This window comes from Primulina eburnea, chromosome 4, assembly GCF_022965805.1.
Source record: "Primulina eburnea isolate SZY01 chromosome 4, ASM2296580v1, whole genome shotgun sequence".
NCBI classification, from domain to species: Eukaryota; Viridiplantae; Streptophyta; class Magnoliopsida; order Lamiales; family Gesneriaceae; genus Primulina; species Primulina eburnea.
Window position 1 is genome coordinate 40,880,957 of NC_133104.1, and position 26,033 is coordinate 40,906,989.

The following is a 26,033-nucleotide window of genomic DNA, read 5'->3' on the forward strand; positions in this document are numbered from 1 at the left end:
ATTTTATTAAGATATATTAGTTATAATTAGATAAAATTTATCAAAATATATTTCTATCGTTTTTTTTTATTAAATAACATATTGTAATTTGATAATAATAATTTATTAAAAAAATATCAAAGTTAGTTCTTTTAAATTTCCAACCTTAATAATTTAGGAAGTTATAGATATGCTAAAGCTGTGATTTTTTTATCATTCAAAGTTAATTATTGAGGTTTCATTTTTATATGTCTTACTTTTAAGTTTTAATATATAATTGGGAATGTGTATTTTTGAAAAATTCTTGTGTTCTTTGAAATAAAAAATAGTTTAGATTAATTAACAGTCTCACGCTTTATAATATAGTAGACGTAGATAAACTTTTCATACGATGATAATTTTCTTTTGCATGCACATAATTATTGACATTGGCAGAATATATAAAATTTAAGCATTAATAATTGCTAAGTAGAACTTTTACTTTGTAATAAATACACATTCCCTTTCTATTGATTTGGTTCTTCTTTGGGCAGCATATGGTCCGTATTGTTCACCTGGAGTGGCTGATGTCCTGTAAATGGATGGACTGGCAGTGCTGATAACTTTCCTTGGTTAGGTCCCAAAACAGCCATTCCAAAACTGGCAGGCCCAGCTTGATGATTCATTCCAAACGCATATCCAGGATGCGATCCGAGCTGTGGTCTGCCTGGGAGACCAAACGAACCGAGTGGAGTCCTTTCGAAACAGGCCGTGCTGCATTGAAGTTGATGCAGCTCCGGTTTCTGTATATGACTTGAAGCAGCGGTAGAGACTTGCACAGAGTTAACATGGCTGCTGTTACGAGATGCAGGGACATCATGGTTGTGCTTCCCCTCGTATGTAGTTATTACAGACTTGAGGTCGTGACAAGCCCTCTCCACATGCTTCCGCACATTGCAGCCTGGACTCGTACACTTGTAGTAACTCCTGCAACAGACATGAAGAGCATTAGTTATCATCCCAGAGCTTCTGCCAACTTAGCAAGTGTACAAGCCGGAAACACATGAATCACACGTTTTGTTGTGTTTTATCTTCACCATATTCCTACCAGTTAAAGTTTAACAATGCTATCAAATTTAACCTCGGGTTTGGGTTTCCTTTTACGACTTTCTGACCATATTTGCGCCACCTATATCCGTCGTCCAGTATGTCCACATCACTGGTGGTTTGGACCACAACTCTAGGCTCCCTTATGGCTCTGGCAGACCCACTCATTTCTTGAGCATAAGTTTCAATCCTCCTACCAAAAGAAATAACATAAAAAACATAAAATTTATCTTGGCATCCACTTCAGAAGTTTATCGCTCGGGAAAAATGAAGTAGAAACCTTCTCTTTGATTCCGATTCTTCTCCTTCGCCATCATAGCCTAATGATGCACTTATGCGAGTTGCATGATCATCTTCATCACCATCATTTAAAAAGGTGGAAGTCGTGTGCACATCGTCCCCTGACTCAAATTTGGTGTCATTTAGAACCTGAAAAGCACTGTTTCCGTGGCTGTATTCTTGGCTCAATGGTGCTGAGGATGTTACTTCGAGAATATCTTGCCTCCGATCTGGTGGAGGTTTTGGGTGGTTGTGTGCTCCCTTGTAGATTATTTCTGTAATCCGGCCTTCTTGAGACCACACCACTTTCTTTTTAACTGGGCAATTTACATGAGTGCACTTGTAATAACTCCGAGGACAGTCACTTGCTTTCACATTTTTCTGACCATATTTTCTCCAATTATAATCATCACCTGATGGGCCACCATCAGCATTGGGATCTCCGCTGCTCAATTGATCTCCATCATCCTCCTGTGGTTCATCAGAAGATGGAGAATTCTCTGAAACAACAGTAGAATCATAAGTTGACAAGATGAACTAAAGCTGAGTTTGTTCCATTCGGCAGGTGACTTTGACAAATTTGCCATCAGAGACAACTTACCATCGTTGTTTACGTAAACTTTGGAGGGATCAATAGTGTGATGCAATGGGAGGATTTCTAAAGAATCTCGAACAGTAGGAAATGGTTGTGGAGAAAGACTAGACGGAATCACCTGGTAGATTGACAGTAAAACAAATGGAAAATGAGCGTACTAGAAAATGTAATACAAGGAACTCTATGAAATGTCTTTCTAATGATAGCAAAAGATGCAAACAGGATAAAGAGACTAATCAGTTACTTCATTCACTGCCTTAATATCGGGGAATAAACTAGATTTGGCAACCGATATAAATGCAAATGACGAGGCATCATCAAAAGTTTTCTCCTTGACCTTCCCATGATAATCTCTCATCGATGAAGAATTCTGAACACTCCCACTTGGCGCAAATGAAAATTTTCCAGTTGTCGGGGATGGCAACACCTACAGAAACAATCCCAATCAATTAAGGATGTCAGAAGGATGAAATAATCTAATCACCAAACCATTTCAGCAACCAGCATATCGCTATTTCTTAGTTTAAGGAAACCATAAATTGGTTCCCTTATTAAAGTACTACCATGAACACGACTTGAAATGGAAATATATGGTACAAAAAGGAAAAGTTTGCAAATGGCATTGACTGGAATAAGAAAACATTTATTGATCATGCCCCCTTCAAGAGACATGCTGCAATCTTTGACCATTTATAGTCATAGCATTCATCTAAATTTTTCGAAGCATATGACACCTTGTATTTTGAAGTATCTGATCGAGAAATTCTAATTTTTTTAATCCTGTGTAAAGAAAAAAGAACAGTTCATCGAAAGGTTTATATCTACCAAGCTTACCAGAGGATTCGAGAGGAAAACAGGTGAATCCAGCAGAATTGTTGGGCTAAGCCCAAGAGGGATAGCTAAACAAGGCGATGGCACTTCAGTGCTCTTAGAACTCTCAGAAGGCCTGATGCTCTCTGTATCCAACCTTGGAGCATTGAAACCGGTTCTAGCTGTGATCCTCTCCATAAGACCTCCACAGGAGCCCATTTTCCCTTCAGCCGACACATTTATGTTGCTTCCTTTTTCTACCATTACACAAGCTCGCAATCCATTCTTTCCAACAGTATTTCTTGATGCATCTTGTACTTCAGGTGCCAGAACTGTTCCATTATCGTGAACAGACTCGGTGTAAGATTTTGCTGCATTGTTATCAGAGACCAGTGATGGGAAAAAGGCTCTTGGACTAGGCCTCGGAAACATCCAATCTTCCATTATAGCAGCATGATCATCAAATCCACCCATAATACCGTCTGGTTTCCCAAATGACTACAAATTCACGGAGCTTGATCCCAAAGTAGAAAACCTGAAAATCTCATATACAGAGAAGAGGAAAACTTCGAAAAATAAGGTTTCTTTTAAACCTAAGAAAGGAAGCATAACGGAAATGAGTCCAATCAAGTTGAGCAGCCATGGTCAAATGATTCACATCCCAAAAAGAAACACAAGAACAGTAAAGTTGTTTATAATTACATTAAATACAATAAACAATATATAAAACACTCACTCGCCCCCATGAAAAGAAAAAACAACGGATTGGAGCTGTGAGAAGGCTAAGGACTGTTAAATCGATTTTCCCTTTGGAGATCCAGAAACAAAATGCAAGCAATCAAGCCAATAGCAAAGACCATTCACTCTAATAATAAAAGAGGAAAACCGAATTCCAAAATCTTTATGCAGGGATAAACTTTAAACAGATGATTATCATATAAAAGACTTGATCTTTTTCCCAAATCACAGTCACATAAGTTATAACAAATGGATACAAAGCAAGAAATCATAAACCCGTCAAGATCTAACTATGGGGAAAAGGAAAAAAAAGCAAAAAATGACACACACAAAAAAAAAGAAGAAGAAGAACACCAAGTAACTACAAAAACAGGAAAAGAAAAAACCAAGTACGAGCGTCAATCGTTAACAAATGACGAATAGATTAAGGTATGCAAATTCTCACCTCAAGAAAACAAAGAGGAGTCAAGATCAAAAAAAGGTAAGACCCCTTTTCCGTCCCTCCATCAGATTAGTTTCGGCTGCTTAATGGATAATTATCACCACTAAATGACGCATAGTATCGTTTCTCCCCTCAAAAGAACGGACCAGACAAAACCAAAATACATACCCCACCTCCCCTCCTGTCAATTCATCTCTGTCCGTCACTGTGATGAACCGGAATTTTTATCCATCAGGTGAAAACACAAGATATATTGAGGAATGAAGTGGATTTTACAAGGTGATTTTCGGGGATTCAAGTTATTTTGCGAGATTTCTAAAAATAAAACTATAAAAGGGACCAGAATAAAAAAAAAAACCTCGCGCCTTGTCATATTGCCACCTGTCCATGCATTATGTGTGCACAACATAAAACAGTAGCAAACTCTTTTGACAACTTTTTTGGGGAAGTTTACATTTAAATAATTGAATCGGGTTTTTGTTTTTGGAAGTAAATACTTGTGTCGGATGATTACATCCATTATAAATTTTATTGGACATTCAGTTTAACTATAAATAGCAAAATAATAATATACATCATGTCAAATTTTGATATATTTCACAACATGTGATTGTCAACTTATCATGTCAAATTTTGATATATTTCACAACATGTGATTGTCAACTTAACGATGAGCATACAAATGGTCACAATGATGGACAATATGTTAGTATATATATATATATATATGTATATATATATATATATATATATATATATAATGTAAAATTTTGATATATTTCATCACATGTGATTATCAACTTAACGATGAGCATGCAAATGGTCACAGACTCACAATGATTATCAATTTAATGATGAGCATGCAAATGGTCACAATGATGGACAATACGTTAGTGTGTGTTTATATATATCAATAAAAATATTAATAACAATAAAATGGAGTAATATATATATATATATATATAAAATATTAATAACAATAAAATGGAGTACCAATAGAATTGAAAAGAAGCATCAATGGACAATAGCCGCCATCCAAGTGTAAGGAACAAAATGACAAAAAAGAGAATACGATTTCATGCATTTATTTGGAACCATTTTATTTTATCCTTTATTTATTTGACTATATTAATTTTTAAATTTTAAAATTAATAAAACAAATTAGCTGGTGGATTTAGCAAGTCTCTGCGTGTGGTACAAGTTTTAATAATTAAAAAGTAAGATTTATATTATGAGACTACATCACGGATCTATATTTATATGACAAATCGATTTGATACATCTCTATAGTAAAAAATAATATTTTTAGCAAAAAATTAATATTTTTTCATAAATCGGATTAAATCAAAGATTCGTCTCAATTGAAATTAAAAATATTTACCATATATATCATGTTTTAATATATATTTTTTGTTTTTTCTCGATCACTTGAGGAATCTAATAGTAGTAACGCATCCAAAAGACTATAAACGTAGGCCCATTAAGGCCAGATGCCTAACATAACCACTTCGAATCTTTTAGTATGGGCCTTACAAGTCCGGCCCAAGTAAGAATCAATTCGGGCCAGGTCGCGATTCTAAAGAATCACTCAAACCATAAACCCCGTATTCAAAAATGAAAAATAAAAAATAAAAAAACACGCATGATTAACTGAAGATGCAAAATACTGAAATAGTCTATTACATAAAAATATACAAGCGACATTTTTTATGCTAAAAATATTATTTTTTATTGTTAATATCAGTAGGGTTGATCTGTCTCACAAATTAGGATCCGTGAGACGGTCTCACATGAGACCTCTCTTCTACTATAAAACTAATCATGTATTTGTATTAAAGTTAAATGGGTGAAAGTCGGTTTTGGAATTGAGTAAAAAAAAGTTTTCGAAAGTTGGTTATTGTTTAATAATCATATATATAAAAATAATCAAATTTCACTATATATTTTGTTTTGTATTTCGATTTATATGGTGAGATTACAAATAAAATTTTGTTTTTTTTTAAATAAAAAAAAACAAATTAGAATTGATGGAATGATGGTAGCACAAGTACATAAATACAAAGTACGGCTTTGGCGTGGCCTCCTTTTGTTTAAACTTATTGCACGGCCCGTTCGGATATGTCCCTAGGCCTCACCCCTATGTTTCTACTGCCCCCCTCCCCCTCATATATTTTCCAAATGAAGTTTTTTTAACGCAAATCTATATATGTAATACGGCTCCAATAAGTTCATATCTAAAATAAAAATAAATGTTTTTGACATAAAATATGATATTTTTTCATGGATCGTGTTAGAGAGAAAATTCGTCTCACAAAATTGAATAATAACAATGTCACGTGAGTTTATATTAAGTCATAATTGATTGTGTGATTATAAGAGTTTAATAATTGTTTATGTAATAATATATAATTTATTATATTATGTTAAAGCTCCTCTAACTCTAATTTTTTAAAAACTTATCCAATATATATTTCTACTCATATTATAAAATAGTGTAATAATGATTTGTGTAAGATCCGATGGGGGTGGCTGTTGACACGTATTCTGATAAATTTTTCGAAGGCATGTTCTTTTGTTGGCCTCGACACTGTCTAGCTAGCTAACCTTCGCACGTAAGAGATCATCAAAATTTTGATAAATCATTTTTATTCAAAACTTTGGATCCATCATTTCAACAGTCACTTGAATGACTGATTTCATGTCTTTCACCTTTTCCATTCATTTGTTCAACTTTTTTTTTATATATATTCTTCTTCACAATTACTTTTGCCAAAACCAGACTGTGCAATCGACATATCAAAATCGACTACCATTTTTGCCAAGTTGGGCATTGACAAGTCTCTAGGCATGTGGACTTGTAACACGACCTTTCATGTCAATTATATTATAGATTAAATGAAGAAATTGTGATATATAGAGCATTTTTTAAAAAATAATAAATTATATGTTACTATTAAATTTGCCACGCAATTTATGCCTTTTCTGTCTCCCTCACAGCACACACAAAAAGCACACTAATTTGAAATTTATATATATTAAAATGTGCATTGTGGAATGGAATTTATATAAATAAAAATAAAGTGAAAGATGCCCACTCACCAATTTAGTAATATTAATTATTGACAAGAAGAATATCCAAAAAGCAACCAATTGATTTATCATAATCTAACTATCATTGGGTGACTCAACTTATATAGGATATGGCAAATTTAATGTCAAAGGCAGATCGTTTGATTCCATAAATAAGTGTGTCATTTGTGTTTTTTTTATTATTAATATAATATAATTTAACATATGCTTTTCGATCGGTGGTAATAATATATGACATTGGAAAGGTGACTAGGGTACAAATAGGGACACATTTAAAGTTGGGAGTCTTGGATTGCTCATTTCTTGCTTCCAAATTTGATCGAGATTTTCTCTTCTTTATTTTTTTGGAAAAAAAAAATAACATCATTAAGAAAAATATGACCAGGGATCGAGAATTATATATATTTCAAAAAATATTATAATATATGTAAATTAATTTTTATTCTTGAAAAAGAAAAAAAATTGCAATATTAGTCTTTGTAATTTTGAGACTCTACGCAATCAAATTTTAGTATTGATATATTTTTTTTGTAATTTTAGACATTTGTCCACCGTGCATCACTGTGGCTTGTCAAAATCCAAAAATTCTGGAGATCTAATCATAACACAAATTTCTTGTGAATTTCTAGTACTATATACACGAAGAATTGATTTAGGAAATTAAAAAAAGATGGTAAATTCTAGTAAATTGTTTGTAGTAATTTACAAGAAGGACTAAGTCCGCTAATCCCGATTGGTTGGGTGTCCAACATTCTTAAGCTCAAATGTAAACGTTTTATGATTGATTTAAATCATACGAGACCCAATACACAAATTTCTTGTGATTTCTAATGCAATCTACACGAAAAACAAATATATTCTAGTAGATTGTTCGTAGGTATTTACAAGAAGAATCAAGTCCGTTAATCTCGACTAATTTGGTATCTAATGTTCTTAAATGCAAACGTAAATCAATTCTAAACGTCTTATGATTGATTTAAATCATACGACACCAAGTATAATTTTGATTATTAAAGTAACTTTTTTTAAACTTTCCGTTGTTATTACACCAACAATATGTGGTTTGAATAACCTGAAGATGTTAACATTCTAGTGCTCGCAATGGCATATGCGTGTGGTACGAGGCAAATACTGTATACCGTAAATGAGATCAAATCGCAATCCACAAGCAAGAAACTGAACCTGGCGTACATATACCAGAGCTATTGCGTGGGGCTTCGAATACCAGTAACCATCTTGTCACTCGCTGTCACCTTACTATATAAAAAACTTCGTGCAAATTATTGCCACAAAACCCACTTTACTCCTGTGATTAAATTATGCATTTCCCACTCTCTTTTCACCATCTCTGCTGTTATATGTATATGTGTATGTGTACCTCTCCCCTTTTGATTCAATTGTGTTCAGAACTATTGCATCATTCCACTGAATAACAAGATTTCAGGATCTTTCTTTTACTTTTTATGGACCTGAAAACTATAAAGAAAATTTGATGCGACCATTGCTGCGTGTGTGTTGTTAATATAATTGGGATTTGACTGACTCAGTCGTTGAATAATTAAACATGCAGATGCAGGGGGACTGAAGTATTTGCTGGGTTTTGTTCTTAGATTTGGTATCGCTAATTATATGGTCAAGATGTGCATGTAGGAAATTATAAATCAATAACCAAACAAGGAATTTTATGAATGCAATTAATCTTATAGGCACATGGGAGCTTGCATCTTTTGCTGTTATAAAATTTCTTGGAAATATTAATTATTTGTTTAACTTGCTCCATAATTATCTTGTAACATTGTAAGAAACGGACGTAGAAGGGAATTTATAATGTCTGCGGTAATAATGAAAAATGCATGGGTTTTGTATATTTAATACGGGAGCATGCAACATTATGGTTGAAAACTTGAACATAAACAAATATGTAAAGAAAAGGTGTTTTGAAAAGCCCATAAACAAGAAGAATGGACAAAGAGGAAGAGAGGAGGAAAAAGGTGGTGGTCCAAAGATTCCACTACAGACGAGAGAGATATATATATATATATCCCATTGCCAATTCGTAGGAATTGAAAGGTTGGGGGGCAAGATTGTTAACAAGAGTTGCCCTATTTGAGAACTTTCATGGTTTTGCTGAGGGGACAAAAAGCAGAAATTAGGGCAAATTATATGCCCTCGTGGCAGAAAAACAAGAAGCCTCGTGCACTCTTCTTGAAAACCCACAACACATTAGATCAAGATCCCATGTTTTATTCATGATATATAAAATTGAGTAACCCTTTTCCCAGAACGACTTTAAAAAATGATTTGATATATGGGATAAATATTTCATCTACGTACATAAGTAAATAAAATCAGACGTGAAATTGTGCCGGTAAAATTCGCAAAAAGATCAACGAAGACAAAGGAATTTTAGGGAAGCAAAAATGGCAACTATGCAAAGAACTTGGTCTTTTCTGCTTTCCATTAACGAACAACTAGGTATATTTTTTAGCTGAAAATACAACTAAAAGCAGCATTATAAGACTATTTAATTTTCCAAGAATCAAAAGGTAAAGTAGAATTATGGGAAATCTTGTTGAAAAAAAATGAAGCTTTATTAGAATTAAAGGTCAAAAGATTAACCGACCCACACCATGACACAAAATGACAAACAGACATATATAGCTCCACGAAGATAATATTGCTAATCAAACTTTTCATGAACTACATAAACATACAGATTTAATGCGCCATATTGACCAATTGTGTCATCTGGAAAAAAGCTAAATAGCATAAAGATCAGATAAAGTTTAGGAATATTCTTATAAAAAATTATACTGAAGTATAAGAATTACAAGGATAAACATCTTATAAATGATAATTAAGCCATCGAAGCAGGTACGTGTCAAGAAGTAGGCATTAATTGGCTGCTCTGATCTTGTCATGTCAGCACTAGTTCCAGAAAAACCTCAGTGAGTGTCCAAGGAAGCTGGGAAGAAGATGTTGCTGAATCTGGAATAATCTGGAATAATCGGCGAAATAGGTTTTATGGTTTTCCTCCGAATCCCAGAAACTGATCGGATGAAAATTAAAATCCATGCACAGCTAAGGAGATTAGGGTTAGGGTTTCCCATCCGTATCATTAATTTTAGTGCCAAGAAGAAACTGAGAAAAGCGGTTGATTTTGCCATCCCAAGAAAAGGGAATCGTTGAGACTATGAAGTTGGTAGCCTTCAGAAGGGTAATGAAGCCGCAGTAAAAGTTTAGCTTGAGAAACAGCAAAAGGGCTCAATGGAACATTGAGGAAACCAGAGCTTCGTAACATTACCTCCCATGATCTGAATCTCTCGTGTCTTTCTCTCCTGTTTTCTCCTTCGGCGGCCACTATATCAGTTATCTCTTTACCAAACCATATCTGCTCCAACGCCTGCCTCTCTCGACTGTTTGGCGGCAGAGTTGCTTCCAGAGACTCGAACACCGCAGCATAATGGTCTAGTGCTTCCACAAATCTTTGCTGAAAAAAGGGGTGGTTGTGATTTGCTTCCCTCTCCGCCACCGTGAAGACTATGGGGTTCATTGCTTTGATCCGGTGAAGGAAGAGGCGGACGGAATCGCGGTTCTTTAACAGGCGGTGGAGATAGTGCATGCAGTTCACTGCTAGAGCTTCGTCTGGCAAGATGAGAACTGAGGAAGTAACAGAAATGGGGTCCTCATTTGTGAGGAGGATAAGAGGATGAAACTGAAATCTGAGGCCTAAAGAGTGTAGCGAATTTCGCGAGACGATCGCCTGTTCTGCGTAGGATTTCGAGATCACTTCCTGTGGCGGTTATCCGCAGTGTTGGCGTCGGGAAGCGCTCAGCCACCGCCTGCATCAGCGGCGGCCATTGTACGCCGTGCATGATGTCGAAATCCAGTATGTGGATCGCTTGTTGGCCTTGGATTGATTCCAACATCGCTTGATTGGCCGTAAGCTGACTAAACCTAACGAATGGTGTCACTTGATTGAGCGACAAGTACGAGGAATGCACAAGGGCTTCATCGTTACTTGTAGAGCTGCTTGCGCCGGCGATTGTGGGTACAGAGGTTATCACAGGACTAGGGATCATGAAGAAATTTGCAGCGGCGGCATGCCGGCTGAGACGGATCGAAAGAGCTTTGGTGAACTGGTATACTAACCTTTCCGTAGAATCGCCAAAAGGGGTGGAGTTTGTTGACAGTATAGAGATTAGCCGGTGAGCGGCGGTGAGATCAGACCGCGAAACTAGCTCCGCGCAGCTGATGAGCAGCTGCCGCATATGGATTGGCGGCGACACCAAACTCCGGTGCTCATGAATCTGGCGATGGTGGTGGTAGACATATGGCGGCGGCGGCGGCTCCTCCAGTACCTCGTCATGAGATGATGAACCAAATGAACCCAACATAATGACACCTCCAATCACCAGTAAGCATTTAGGAACAAGCCCTAGAAAGAGAAAGGGCAACAACTCATGATAATACACTGTATTATACTATTTTTACGCCTTTAAAAAAAAGGGTATAAAGTGTTCAGACACAGAGAATTAATGGTGGGGAAGAAAGGAGGGACCTAGCCATAAAATTACTAGAGTTTGGTTTAAGTGAGAAAATAGATGTTTTTATAAGAAAATTTATTTGTTTTATTTCTTCATTAAAATACTAAAAAATATTACAAAACGATTTTGTAATAATTCTAATGGTGATTTGAATTAACAGAAAAAAAAAGGTGAAAAAGCTATAATCGGATGGAATTTTTAGATATAAAATCAATATTATATTTATTATAAGTTGAATATCGATGTTTGATAAATACGGAATATTATATTTTTCAAGAAATCACTAAAATTGTATGGCTGTAAAACTAGTTAGAATAATTAATCAACAAAATAATAAAAGTAAATTGCAATGACGAAGACACACTGTATGCAACTAATTCTCATTTTCTTATACTTGAACTGATCTGAGTAAAGCTCAAAAATAGATACTTTATTTCAAGAACATGTATAAAAGAAGTCTCTTTATAAAAATTAAATTGTATTGATAATATCAGAAAACTGAAATAAAACATTTTCCCTAAAACTTGTCATGGATCGGAAACATTTTCATATGTAAAATTTAATCTTTTATGCCCGAGATAAATTAATTTGTAGAAAAGTTAATGTGATAAGTTACTTTCAGTATTAATTATTTCGTGGATTGAACGAATTTTTTAAAGTCAACAAAAATTATGTGTTTGTACTAATAAAAGAAAAATGGCAAAACGTTGTATGAGACTGTCTCAGAGATCGTAGTTTGTGAGACGGATCTCTTATTTGGGTCATCCATGAAAAATTATTACTTTTTATGCTAAGAGTATTACTTTTTATTGTGAATATCTGTAGGGTTGACCGTCTCATAGATAAAGATTCATGAGAGCGTCTCACAAGAGACCTACTCAAAGAAATTTTTGGGACCGAGCAGGAACCCAAACCATCCACCCTTCAAGAAAGCAAGCAGGCAGTGTCGGAATCTCAAACTCGTGTGTGAATTAATGAACAGAATTACACAATGATGATGATGATGATGATGATGATGGATGATGATGGAGAGAGAGCAATAATGGCAACAAGGAAGGGGAACTCACTTGCGACAGTGGGTGAACATGTTCAAACAGTAGATCTCAACTATAAACACAACCACCAAAAATTAGTAAATGCATAAATACATGGATAAATTCTAATATATAAAATTAGTAAATGCATAAATACATGGATAAATTATATTACAGATAAATATATATTAGAATTAGAGCATTTCGGAAATTAATATCATATCTAGGTCTATGTCTTTAATTAAAAAGAAAGTTAATTTTAATCTAGCTCTTTATTATTCAAATTCTTTATATTGTAGAATTTCATGTTTAGTCATTATTTTTTAATTTTGACACGTCAGTACTATGTAGACTTTATATCAATATACCACATCGGTGCACATTAGTGATACTTCGAAAAAAATGATTAAAAATTACAAACAAGATAAAAACAAATTATTAAAAGTGAAAATTGAAAATATAAGATATCAAAATTGCAAAAAAAACAATTATACAATACAAAAATTTCAATATACCTCCTAAAATTATGTGTGGATAAGAAATAACACAAAGAAACAGGGCCTTCTTTCTTTTCTATTTTGACAGTTTTGGATAAAATTTTGGAGAAATACTGTCAAAATGTAAATTACATTTATGATTTTGTTTCGGGGAGATAAAATTAATGATTTTTGAGTTGGAAAATAGTAACATGATATCGTAATTTTTTAAAAAAAACAAATAAAAAATTGAAATTTGAAAGTATGTTTTGATCTAGAGTATGTCTCTTGTGAGACAATCTCACGAATCTTTATCTGTGAGATGGGTCAAACTTACCGATATTCACAATAAAAAGTAATACGCTTAGCATACAAAATAATATTTTTCATGGATGACCCAATAAAATATTTGTCTCACAAAATACGATCTGTGAGACCGTCTCACACAAATTTTTTCCTATGAGTTATTGGTATATTTATATAAGGGAGATATTAATTGTGTTTTAAGGAAATAAAATGAAAATAAATGATACTTGTTTTGGGGAAAAAACCAAAACAAACAAGGGATAGGGTAATTTGGACTTGTTTTGGGAACTTTAAAAAAAATATTATTTAAGAATATATTTTAAATAAGTGAATCAGACGATACGCAACAAACAATAGATTTTGTGTTTTAAAGTAAATTTTTTATGTTAAGTATGTAAAATTTTTTATTCTTATTAGGATATAAGGAGCAAAGATATAGAATTAATTAGGATGTGGTTTATCTAGGAAAACAAATATAAAACGAGTTAAAATCGTTTATTATATTAAACTTGTCAAGCTTAGTCAATTTGTGTAAACTATGGCATTAATTCGGGAAACAATTTTTCGAATTATATTCTGTAATAGTGTTTATTACAAATCCTTAAATGTTAGACTTTTCATCTTCCACCAAACATTTCAAGCATTTGATCTTCATCCTTGTCGGAGAGGCTTAAGACCATCTCCAACCCACTGCACTATAATAGTGTAACACTAAATTCATCTCCAACCTATCTACACTACATTCTACACTAAAAAAGAATATTCTCAAAATATTCTTATAATATTAATTTTAATTCAATAATAACTATTTATAATTTCATTACACAATTATACATAATAAATGTAATTATATTATTTCATTATTTATTAAAAAATCGATTAAAAAAAATAGAATTATACAATCTATTTAATTTTTAAAAAAATTTAAATTATTATTTATGTTTCAAGAATAAATTATTTTAAAAATTTAAAAATAAAAATATTAATTATATAATTAATATATAATAGAATATTAAATATTTATAATTATTAAAAAACAAAAAAAATTAAAAAAAAATAAAATAGATGTGTGCTGCGCCACATGTAGAGTTGCTTTTAGAGCAACTCTAGTCCAGCACCATTTTTGGTGCTGGATTGGAGTGAAAATCCTTGCTCCACAATGGAGCAACTCCATTGTGGAGCAAGGATTGGAGTTGCTCTAAAAGAATATAAATATATATATATATATATCATCGTCTTATTTTACGTACCAAACGATGTGTTAGAGGTTAAATATACTAATGGGTGATTTTCTTAATTACAACCTAAAAATGTACGTAAGTAGTCTCGACGACCTACATGTTTTTATGTAATATATTTCAAAAACAACTAAAGATTTGTAAAGACAATCAAAGAAATGAATTGAGTAATTAATACTTAGATTGAGAGAATTCAGACTCAAAATTTGTATGAAGCTTATGTTATATTTAAATTGATGAATTTCAAATGTATTTTTTATTATTATTTTAGAGAACTAAAATCATGAAATTCAAATATATATTCTGCGTGATTACATAGTGTTTCATGTTAATTAAGATAAATTTCAAATTCACTCAATAATGGTGTCATTTGAAATCCATTATAAATATATAAATAAATAATATATTTATTTAAAAATTGATATATTATTCATCATTAACACTTAAATTATAATCGAAATACATAAATTTCAAATATTTTATCTCTTGAATGTTCTTTCCATGATATATAATCTTTAAAACCCCATAATTAATATTTGGCCCATCCCTTGTAAAATGTGGACCAGGGTTTTTAATTACAACTAACTAATGTGAGCAAACAAAGAGTCGGCGGCGAATAAATATGTAGCCACTGGGGATTAAAGTGAGAATATTTGCCGCAATTTTCAGATTCGTCATGCATTAATTTGGACACAGTTTATATATATAAATTGGTAATCTGATCCATCAAATTTAGTCCGAGTTATCGCTAATTTCTAATATTGTTATATATATTATTTATAATTAATTAATAAATAGACTGGCAACACCCACGTGGGGATACCAACTCTGTACGCCAAGCAAACCTTACACTCCAAACCCTTCCCTTTTCAGGTCCCCCACAATCTGAACAAAGAACCTTTTCGTAAAATTTGAAATTATTAATTTATTTATATTTTTGAAGAAAATATATTAGATTTTAATTTAGTTGATATAATTAATAACCTATGGAAGGGTAATTAACTAATTATTAATTATAATCACGAGGAAAAATTGAATTTTTTGGACAACAAATTAATTTATTATCGAACCATTTTAATGGAGATTAGGTCTCTTGTGAGACGGTCTCACGAATCTTTATCTGTGAGACAGGTCAACCATACCGATATTCACAATAAAAAATAATACTCTTAACATAAAAAATTATATTTTTTCATGGATGACCCAAATAAGATAGACAAAAACTTGTGTGAGACGGTCTCACGTGTCGTATTTGTGAGACGGATCTCTTATTTGGGTCATCCATGAAAAAGTATTATTTTTTATGCTAAGAGTATTACTTTTTATTGTAAATATGGGTGGGGTTGACCCGTCTCACATAAGACTCACTTAATAAGATATATGTATCACAAAATACGAATCTTGATATCGTTTCACACAAGTTTTTATCTTTAATAGATGAGATGCATTTTTAATGTAATTTAGTTACTATCAAAGCTATCAAATCACAAACTCTAAAAACGTCATGCATATATGTATAGCTCCAATGTTTACAATATGTCATACGTTAATTTTTTCAAAAATTCACATAATTTTTGCAATATTTGAAAAATAAGAGCACCATTATTACACTCGCCTTAATAAACTTGACTCGTAATCGACTTTATCCGTCAATATTAACAAAAAATATGAGAAAAACTAACAACCTAATATTGTAGTTGGATCGATGAATTTCAAATGTATTTGTGCTACTTAGAAAAGTGATATTAAAAACTTCAAATTCAGGAGTTACGTTTTTATGTAGTATTCCATGTTAGTTATGATTTATTTCAAGTTCATTCAATCGTGATATAATTTAAAATTCATTCTACTTTGTATAATTAATATTTAAATAAGTAAGACATGAATTTTAGATTTGATCTATTATTTCACTGTAACAACAAAAATATACTCAAAAAATCCATATATTTCAAATTCATCTACTCAAGTACAATATTAAAGAACGGGAAAGCAATCTTCTTCCACTAATCTAGCTATAAAATCACCGTAAGTTTCAAAAATCGTTTTTCCAAACACAAAAATTACGTAAAACATGCATCACGTGTTCTCGATGGCTAGTAAATATTATATATTGCAGGTGTATAGTCGTTTTTTTTAAGACATAATGTATATAGAGTAGATCTCTTGTGATACGGTATCACGAATCTTTATCTGTGAGCTTAGTCAATCCTATCGATATTCACACTAAAAAGTAATACTCTTAGCACAAAAAATAATATTTTTCATAGATGACTCAAATAAGATATCGGTCTCAAAAAATACGTCTCATGAGATCGTCTCATACGAGAGTGTTTGCAATGTATATATTCTTTTCACAAGAGCTGTTATTTTATACCTGGCCTGCACATCTTATTTTCAACGCCATATATACATCTAGGAAAAGCACGCCCTCGGATTCAGAATCTTTTCCATCGCCATCTTTGAGACTTATATATCGGTCAACATTTAGTCAAACTTTTTCCAGATAGTTAATGCAAACATCAAAACTACTTTGGATTCCTCGTAATTATTTTACATCTTTATATTTAAATTATTTTTGTCTTTGGGTCTCGACTCTGAGGGGAAAAACATATATGAATATGTAAGATTTATTTGGCTTCTCTTTTTCAATTGTTTTTTTTTTTAAAGTACATTAGAAATTACACATTTTAAAATTTAAAATTAAATTATGTAACTTCGATCCTATTTTTTAATGATGCACGTCTACAATAACATCAGGTGAGTGTCATCTCATTGGTGAGATAGAAAATTCGTTAGCATAGTTTTTTTTGCTTTTTTTCATTATTTAAAATCGTGGTTTAGTCTCTCTTTAATTTTTATAATTATGATTTGATCTCATTTCAAACTGTAGCATAATCTTTAATTATTTTTTTATCATTAAGATATTGTCTTTATTTTAGTCTCTTGAATTTTAAATGAAAACCCGGATTATGTATGTATCTGAGTAGTTCGTAGGCCAGTGACCAATCCAAGAAGGAGAAATTGGGGATTCACCGGCATGTGCTATTGCCACAGCATTTCTTGATATCGCCATACCTCCGACCTTTTACCCTTTTTTCCCGACAGCACCACAACTATGAAGAGTGCAAGAACAAAAAATCTGAGATTTCTTGGATTCACGTGTAGTTCTTGATTTGACGCGCGTCAAAGTCCCCACCCTTTTACCATTAGAATATTACATGCCTTACCATCGTCTTGGAACAAGAATTTAAAAGGTGAAACTTCACAATGCAATTTTTTGAAGTCCCATGTAGCATTAATGGATATACCTTTTTTTAAGAAAGAAATCATATTATTTCATCAAATCAAATCTTCAACAAGAGCCCAAATATGAAAGTATGAACAAAAGAATGTTCCACTTGTGTACTTCCGTAAAGGTGGGGAGAATGGTTAAATGTAAATTTTATTCTTTTGATATTCCATTCAATTCCATCATTTTCAAGTTTTAACGATGTAAACGCTAAATTGATATGCAATAGGGGAAAACACTACAAGAAGAATCTAACATGATTTACACAAACCGTGTGAAACGAGTAATTTGCACGTCGTCGTGGTTTTTTCTAGCTTTCATCAACTCCCTCCATCTCATTTGCTTGTAAGATTTCTACTGGAAACTGCAAACCACGGCTTCTCGTCTTTGTTTTCCTTGGCCAGTTTTCAGAGGACGCCTAAAGTTGATGACCGATAAATTTAGTTTAAAAAATGTGTTCTAAGATGATCTTCGCCATTGATTCTTTCCTTTTTTCTGAGGTAACTTAAAGGGGCTCCAGCTCTTCCTGCGCTTGGAAGTTTCACAAAAAAGTCCGGATGCGAGTGCTTGTTGGAGCCACAATTCAAACTCGTCCTCTTCATCCATCATCTCCGCATCCAAATCCCATGGATACCTACCCGAGTTGGACCTCTGAGTTGACTTCTCTAATCCAACCATGTTGACATGGAAACTGGGACGATGAGTGTTTGGCCTGCAAGCCATACCCTAAAAGCGAAAAAACAGCATTCATTCCCGGTGACCAGAGAGAGCAGTTAATGCTCTAATCTGATAGTGATGTTGCATGTCAATCTGATAGTGATGTTGCATGTCAAGATAAGTAGTAGAAATATGACAACTTCTTCAGTATCGTGAGGACCAAACGTTGACCTTGAACAATAATAAAGTAGAAAATCGGGCTATAATCAAACTTATTTGGGACCAAGGCCTGCGTGATAATATGATTATATTGCTCAAGCTACGGCAAGTGGTCTAATAGAAGCCTAATTATTATCGTCGATGTACTAATTCAATAAACACAGGCCTTAGAGCAATGATGCACCAATCTGACACCATCCCTTCATTTATAGAAATACGCCATTCTACACATTACTCCATAGATTGAGCCAGACATAAAATATGGGACATTTGCAGAATCCTCCTACTTTCAAATCTTTATGTCAAAGATACATGTTGACTTCTAAATAACAGATATGACGTATGCACCAGAATGATTGCTAAAAAGCCCAAACTCATTCAAAATTTTCTTCCGAGCAAAAGCAACAAACTTACCTGACATATAGCCCACTCTGACACATCAAAGATCCTGCTTTCAGCGCATACAAATGCTCGAGGTATTTCCACCTATATAAGATAAGTATGATACATGTGAAAGAGAGAAGGTACTTCAAAATTTCAGATGTCTCACAGACGCAATAACAGGTAAACATGTCAACAAATACATCGCAAGGCATGAAAACAATGCATAACAAGGGTTCCAGGGTCATGGTCTGAGTAAAGGACGTTGAACTCATGACCTAATGGAATTTCAACTTCAAAAGAGATTTAAGATAAGAGGTTAAAATCACGATAAAAAACTAGCTTAGACAGCTTTCATAAAAGCTTTTTTATTCACAACTTGTCTATGTTGTGATTTAAGGTAACATTAGATAAAAATCAGTTGCATGCTGATCAGTAAGTAACTTCACAGAAAGTCTCTACATCCTCGAGTAAAAACGATTCCTATAGACCAGCCAGCGCAACAAATTCCTAAAAAACAGAGAACATAACCACAAGAACATCATATACTCATCATTGTAACTTGTAAGTATTATATACAAACTTTCATCCTCGAGTAAAAACAACTCTTATAGACCAGATAGTGCAATAAATTCCTAAAAAGCAAAGAGCAAAACCACAAGAACATCAGATACTCGTCATTGTAACTTGTAAGTATCATATACATGACTTCACACTTGTATGGGTAAGCATGATGATGGCATAAAATAGTGATAAAAAAGGACATGGAAAGCACATCCCAATCATTTCAACTGAAGATGCGTCAAAGAAATGAAGCAAACTAATCTTGTTAGAGAATATACCTTTTGTGGCCGATCAAATACCAGTGACCTTTTGTTCTCTACCCATCCATCACCATCTTTGGCTTGATGGTATTGACAGCAATCCTGTACCCAACAAAACCATCTTCACTTATTATCCATACCAAGCAACTGCCGAATTTTATTTTCTTCTCAGAGAAACAAAACCTGGCACCATCTTGCTTTGGCCTTTGATTTATTTGTACAAATCCAGATGTGCGAGTTTCCACACTTTGTGCACTGTATGCGCCTCGACTCCTCGGAGCAAAAGTCAGCAGTTGTCTGCATTATTGTAGTTGAAGATTGTGAATCTTCTACATTTCTAGCCACTTCATATTTCCAGGTAGTCATATTTATCATGTGTATTTCCAGCCTCATGATAGACATTGATTTTATGCATTAATCAAAGATATCCCCCAATGAGATTAAACACAATACTACATTAAATGTATGCTCACACGCAGAAAATTTTCAGCATCACTATAAGCACAAAACGACAATAATGTTGTGTAAAACACTAAAGAAATAATGTGGGTAACACCTTGCGCAGCTACATTATTGCAACCTTTTCTTATCTATATACTAATTACCTATCCTTTACTAGTGAAAATTAACAAAATACGAACACAAAACAAACTAGGTTATGTTAGCCCATCCATATATTTGCACCTGATAAGAAGTACTGGGTGATTTCTGCAGGACACTCTTAGATTCTTCCTTCTTGAGTTGCTCATCATAGTCCCTCTTCTTAACAGCGTCAGAAAGAACCTATAATAACGCCAACTTGAGCAGCAATTGGAAACACACAAACTCATCTCAGGCATCTTTAAAAAAATAGCCAAAAAGCATGAAAAAAAGACCTCGTATGCACATTGAAGCTTCTTGAAAGATTCACTTGCCAGTGGACTTCCCATGTTTTTGTCTGGGTGAACTAGCACGGCCTGAAAAGTAATTAAACAATAAGCCTAACTAACAAGATACACGGACCATGTACATCTTGACAAAGAAAGATACTAATCAACAAACAACCACTTAACCCTATACCTCGAACTTCGCTTCTACAAGAAAATGGGATTACATTTAATGGAGCAAAATAAGATTATGGGTCCAAGAAGGTTTGTCCTAAACAAGTTCTTTTCCAAGTCAGACGTCATCACTTGGAACCATACTGAAAAATTGCCTTGTAGGCGTATAATAAGATAAAGGCCCAAAGGTAATACCTATCAAACATACGGGAAACAAAGTAATAGCAAGGGCTCAATAGTAGAAAGACCCAAGAGGGAAGGGAGAATAGTTAATCACGGGGTAGCGAAGAGAAATTAGCACTTCCATAAAATCATATCCAATACCCTTTCATGCAGTGTTGTTTTAAGGAGAATCAGACTACCAAGGTTCATTTCACACAAACGGACAAACTCAAACCTAAAATCATTACTTTCTAGCATTACTACATGGTATAAAATTTTGATCTCCAACATGAAGCCTTGGGCATTGAAGGATACATCCAACGAAGAATAAGCCGTTTGAAGACTAAGTCCAACCGGTATAAAGTTCACAAAGATGGGAAGCAAGGTGATATACCATGAACACAAATGACTGACGGAAATATAACAACTCGCAACATTCCTGTTCTTGGTAATTTTTTCTCATGATCCATTTGCTCTCAACCATCAATATATATAACACACTCCCTCATAAATAGAACGTATATTTGAAATGACATGACAATCACTTCCTTATTGAGGAAATGGTCAGAACATCCCAAAAGGTAGGAGCCCAAGTGAGAGAACTCACAAAATCAAATTGTGATTAAGACCGTTGCACGAAGACATGCTGCTAAAGCACAATAACAACAAGCTTTGGTTCTTTCCATAAAAATTTAACTTTATTTACTTGCAATTGGCAAACTTAAATTTTCATGATATATGTTGTTTGATAAGAATAATTAAGTCTTCAAATGCACAGCACGACTGGTTTGAATTTAAGAGTAACGACCACATGGCTTCTGGCCCCCGATAACCCTGGTTGTTTCATTCCTTTTTATTAAGAAAACCACACAATTTCTTTAGGAATTTGCTACATAAAAAGGAGAAGAAAAAAGGAAAAAAATGGAACACAACTGTTTTTGCACGTCACTTTGAATCTTTTTTTTCTTACCTTCATAAAACATTCTTTTCAGTTACAACAAAAAAAAAAGAAAAAATCCAATATTAGAGTCAGCTTTTTTGTGGTCAATTATATCGTAACCAGCATCAACAAAATATTGTATAGTCAAATCTCTCAGCAATTAGGCAGCAAGGTTGAGAGAAAAGTACCTCACCAGTATCAGATAAAATAAATAAACATTTTAACAACCAGAGTACGAAATAAGGGGTTATATATTGTTGGAGATTGGAGTGCCGACCTTTTTTCGGTATTCCTTCTTCAAGAGAATAAAATCAACTTTCTTTTGACGTGGAAAACCCAATGCTTCATAGTGATCTCCACAGCCTAAAATCCGCTTCATCTCAAGTGTTGAAGATGAATCTTTACACACCAATTTCTTAACAACGGGTTCTTTTGGTTTTTCAACAAAGGATGAAGAATTAGTAGGTTTGCAGTCGGATTTACATGACTGTAACTTCTCTTCTTCACTGGGAGTAGGATATTCACACTCTGGGGAGAAATCATCTTTTGCAAATGATTCGGGTACTCTATACTCTTCAAAATGAGTGTTTTCACCCAAATTATCACACCTTTTGATCAAGTAGTTCAGCGCTTCATTCGATAGAAATGAGAGGTTAAATGCAAGTAACACCCCAAGCCATCCCACTCGAACCTTAACACAATACAGAGCATATAATGTCGCCATTAAAACCACCAACCTTGCATGATTTAGGGAAAAAAGATAACCTGCATTCCAGATCATGTTTCAATCAACACATTCATCAAGTAAGAGCAATAGCTAGGGCATTAAAAAAATTAGCTAGGGCATTAAAAAAAACGGCCCAAGAAAAATCTTAGGAGCCAACTTCAAATGTACATGATGATAAATGAACATGCTTGATGGGCAAGATTTGCTCCAATTGACATCCAACGGAATTCATATGAAAACAAATTTCAAAAGTAGTTCATAAAATCAGAAGCAAACTCAATTAAGAAATAACGAATAAACGTTTTGGTCTTCTGAATATTATCAAGAATTTCAAATATTATACGCATTTTGCTTATTTTCCCCCAAAAAACGATTTGTTCTACAGTTGGGATAAGCCCAAAAAAGGGTAGTTAAAACGGGAAATGGGATAAGCATATACATCAATCAGCACTATGCACTGAGTTCAACGTAGACAAGGAGAAGCACATACCACCAATTATAAACAAGGTACCCGTGATCCAAAAGTTAGCATACATCCATAAAACTAGAATAGCAATCAGTCCAACAATAAAAAGACCAGGAGTGTAGCCCAAATACTGAACAGCAGCACCGGCCATTCCCTGAACACAAATTAGAAATCATGAGTGACTCGTTAGCATACCTTTATGAAGGCAAGAAAGTTTCAAAACTGCCATCTTTTGGACATGATTATAAAAATAGGATAAAGTTCCCCATTGCATGATATTACACTTCTTTGAAGTTTGACCAACAGACGCAATCAAGAGCAGGAGATAAGCTATTACATACAAAAATATCGAGTTGTGTTTAAAATAAGCATGCCACATAACTATGACTACATCTCAAAGGTGCATACCATTTTGATGGTCTTATTTGGCTCAATCTAAGTATAATGTCTCCATGGTGTTTGCTCCCATCATTTGAATTTTAAGAATTTAAAGAAAAATGGGATAGCAACCAAAATAAATCCAATAAATCATTAATGGTAACAGAATAATGCCCCACTGTATTGATGCAAATGCAATTATTTGAAGACAGTTTACCTAAAGAAAATCCAAGACAAACAACTGGCACTAGATCTGGCGCAAAAAAATTTCAATCGTGAAGTTTGAGCCAGGATATATACATAATTAACTTTGAACTAAATGCGCCTAGGAAGAATATATATGTATGAAACTAGCAACAGGGCATAAAGCAGTGAAGTACTGAACGATTTATCTAGACTGGACACGTACCATACTAAGCAGTAGATACAAAAGGCAGGACATTGATGTCAAGCTTAGAAAGCAACTCCACATAATAACGAGCAGAGCCGCCGAACCCAGCTCAATGAAAGACTGGAAGCCCGTGATGGAGCAGTTTTTCCAATAAACCAACATGAACATCAGACCTCTTCCAAATCTTGCACACCCACAGCAAACCATTGGCCAGTGCCGCTCCATGAAAATTCCAATCTTGTCCCTCAAACACCTAAAATTTGTCTTTGGAACGGAGTAAAAATTCTTCGATTGCAACCATTTTAACCCTTGGTTGAACAACCCAATATCCTCCATCACCTAATAACTCTACGAAATTTTAATTAAGGACAAAATAAACCATAAAACCGAATCTCACACAATAAAGATCAGATTTTCGTCAACGTTCTGTAAAATTTGTTAATAATGGCCTTGAAGCTGAGCTTCTCTGATAGTTTTTATCTCCGACATCGTCATGACACACAACCAAAGCACCCCATATTGAGATAATGTGACGAAGGACTTTAATCGAACTCAATCTCCAAAGATTCTGGTGCTCAAGAAAAGATATCCCAACTGTTGATTTCCCAGTTTGAGCTTGCAAGTATCATACAAAAAAGCAATAATATCCAGAATATTCCTCCTCGACACAGTTAAAGCTAAAATTTCGTGAACTCCACAGTTGGGAGATAAACAAGAAACAAAACTAGAACACCGAATTGCTTCGCACATACGTCTCCATAAAAGCAAAATCCATAAATAAACTCACAGCATTTTTCACTTTTTTGACTCCAACAATCCACCCATGAAAGAAGCTCCCTTCAGTAAACCATCTTCACTTTTTTGACTCCAACAATCCACCCATGAAAGAAGCTCCCTTCAGTAAACCATCTTCTCACGGAGAAAACACAAAAGGAACAAACATACAAAAAAACCCACCAAATTATGCCCGCTAAAAACCCAACACGCAAAAACAAATTTTAAGTAAAATCAATGTTGAGGAATTTTTAGCTTTAATTCACGGGAGAAAAAGTGGTAACCCTAGGCTTCACTAATTTCTTTTCTTTTCTTTTCTTTTCATGGAATACTTGTGGGAAAGAAGATCAGAAAGTTTGAAAAAGGCGTTGTGAGAGTGAAACAAGCAGTGATGATGAGAGAGAAAATGAATAATTTATTTGAGAGATTTACAAAGGAATTAAGGTTAAGTATTTTTTATATATTAAATTAAGGTTAAATCTTGGATGAGATCCATTTGCTCTTAATTTGTCTCCCAAGTATATATTAATTTCTGCATAATTATTAATTAATTATTATAATATTTAGGTAATTTGTAAAGCCCGAGCTACTAAATTTCTACTTTTCAGTGTAATATCACAAATAGCATCTAAAGCTAATGAGAGTAGATAGGGTGGTTGCCTCATTCATCTTAATATTTTTTAAAATAAATATTTTATAAATTTCAATAGTTGAACATATGACTCATATAAATAAACATCATAAAAACAATTCTTATTAAAGCATCCCATACGTCAATTTTGTGACACGAGTCTCTTATCTGACTCGACTCGTGAAATAACAAAAACTTATGTGAGACGGTCTCACGGGTGGTATTCGTGAAACAAATCTCTTATTTGGATCATCCATGAAAAAGTATTACTTTTTATACTAAGAGTATTACTTTTTATTGTGGATATGAGTATGGTTGACCCGTCTCACAGATTAAGATCCGTGAGACGGTCTAACATGAGACTCACTCCATGAAAATTATTAGTCTTAGCTCTAGATATGGACCAAGTCGAATTGTCTCATTAATATAAAACATTGAGACCGTCTCACAGAAGACATATCTTATCATGATATATGATATTTGTCCAGATAAATAACTACGAGTCTCGTTGGATCTTATTACGTTTCATTGAGT

The 26,033-nt window shown here is 33.7% G+C and overlaps 2 protein-coding genes, 1 long non-coding RNA gene and 1 pseudogene across 8 annotated transcripts; 1 reads left to right on the top strand and 3 right to left on the bottom strand.

The window, feature by feature from the left end:
- Window positions 1-418: 418 nt before the first annotated feature.
- LOC140828969 (probable WRKY transcription factor 2) lies at window positions 419-4,206 on the bottom strand. 6 transcript variants are annotated; one of them, XM_073191873.1, is made up of 7 exons: window positions 3,933-4,206; window positions 2,774-3,284; window positions 2,184-2,366; window positions 1,946-2,057; window positions 1,346-1,844; window positions 1,100-1,258; window positions 419-945 (listed from the first exon to the last, which is right to left on the bottom strand). In XM_073191873.1, exons 2-7 carry the CDS (start codon window positions 3,221-3,223, stop codon window positions 486-488), a joined length of 1,863 nt encoding a protein of 620 aa, XP_073047974.1. In that variant the 5' UTR covers window positions 3,224-3,284; window positions 3,933-4,206; the 3' UTR covers window positions 419-485. The 6 variants fall into 6 exon arrangements, with proteins under 6 accessions (XP_073047974.1, XP_073047975.1, XP_073047976.1 ...); XM_073191874.1 differs by having other exon boundaries at window positions 2,774-3,342; XM_073191875.1 differs by lacking the exon at window positions 3,933-4,206 and having other exon boundaries at window positions 1,946-1,989; window positions 2,041-2,057; window positions 2,774-3,885.
- A 5,549-nt stretch (window positions 4,207-9,755) lies between these two features.
- LOC140829882 (scarecrow-like protein 18) lies at window positions 9,756-11,467 on the bottom strand (annotated as a pseudogene).
- Window positions 11,468-18,050: 6,583 nt separating this feature from the next.
- LOC140828970 (uncharacterized) lies at window positions 18,051-24,987 on the bottom strand. Its single transcript, XM_073191878.1, has 9 exons — window positions 24,113-24,987; window positions 23,350-23,479; window positions 22,410-22,897; window positions 20,866-20,946; window positions 20,675-20,773; window positions 20,174-20,287; window positions 20,009-20,092; window positions 19,200-19,271; window positions 18,051-18,635 (listed from the first exon to the last, which is right to left on the bottom strand). The coding sequence occupies exons 1-9, from the start codon at window positions 24,428-24,430 to the stop codon at window positions 18,369-18,371; spliced, it is 1,653 nt and encodes a 550-aa protein (XP_073047979.1). The 5' UTR covers window positions 24,431-24,987; the 3' UTR covers window positions 18,051-18,368.
- Window positions 24,801-25,034, top strand: LOC140828971 (uncharacterized). Its single transcript, XR_012117372.1, has 2 exons — window positions 24,801-24,926; window positions 24,986-25,034. It is a non-coding gene; the product is annotated as an uncharacterized lncRNA (long non-coding RNA).
- The last annotated feature ends 999 nt before the right edge of the window (window positions 25,035-26,033 follow it).

What these genes read in the sequence shown, in the direction of transcription:
- LOC140828970 (XM_073191878.1), bottom strand. Translation starts at nt 24,430, where the DNA reads ATGGAGGATATTGGGTTGTTCAACCAAGGGTTAAAATGGTTGCAATCG. An exon ending in TGTATCTACTGCTTAGTATG is followed by an intron (nt 23,480 to 24,112) that starts GTACGTGTCCAG and finishes ATTTGTGTTCAG; the next exon opens with GGAATGGCCGGTGCTGCTGT. An exon ending in TACCTTGTTTATAATTGGTG is followed by an intron (nt 22,898 to 23,349) that starts GTATGTGCTTCT and finishes TCTGGAATGCAG; the next exon opens with GTTATCTTTTTTCCCTAAAT.
- LOC140828969 (XM_073191873.1), bottom strand. Translation starts at nt 3,223, where the DNA reads ATGGGTGGATTTGATGATCATGCTGCTATAATGGAAGATTGGATGTTT. An exon ending in AGTTTACGTAAACAACGATG is followed by an intron (nt 1,845 to 1,945) that starts GTAAGTTGTCTC and finishes CTGTTGTTTCAG; the next exon opens with AGAATTCTCCATCTTCTGAT. An exon ending in GAATCGGAATCAAAGAGAAG is followed by an intron (nt 1,259 to 1,345) that starts GTTTCTACTTCA and finishes TTCTTTTGGTAG; the next exon opens with GAGGATTGAAACTTATGCTC.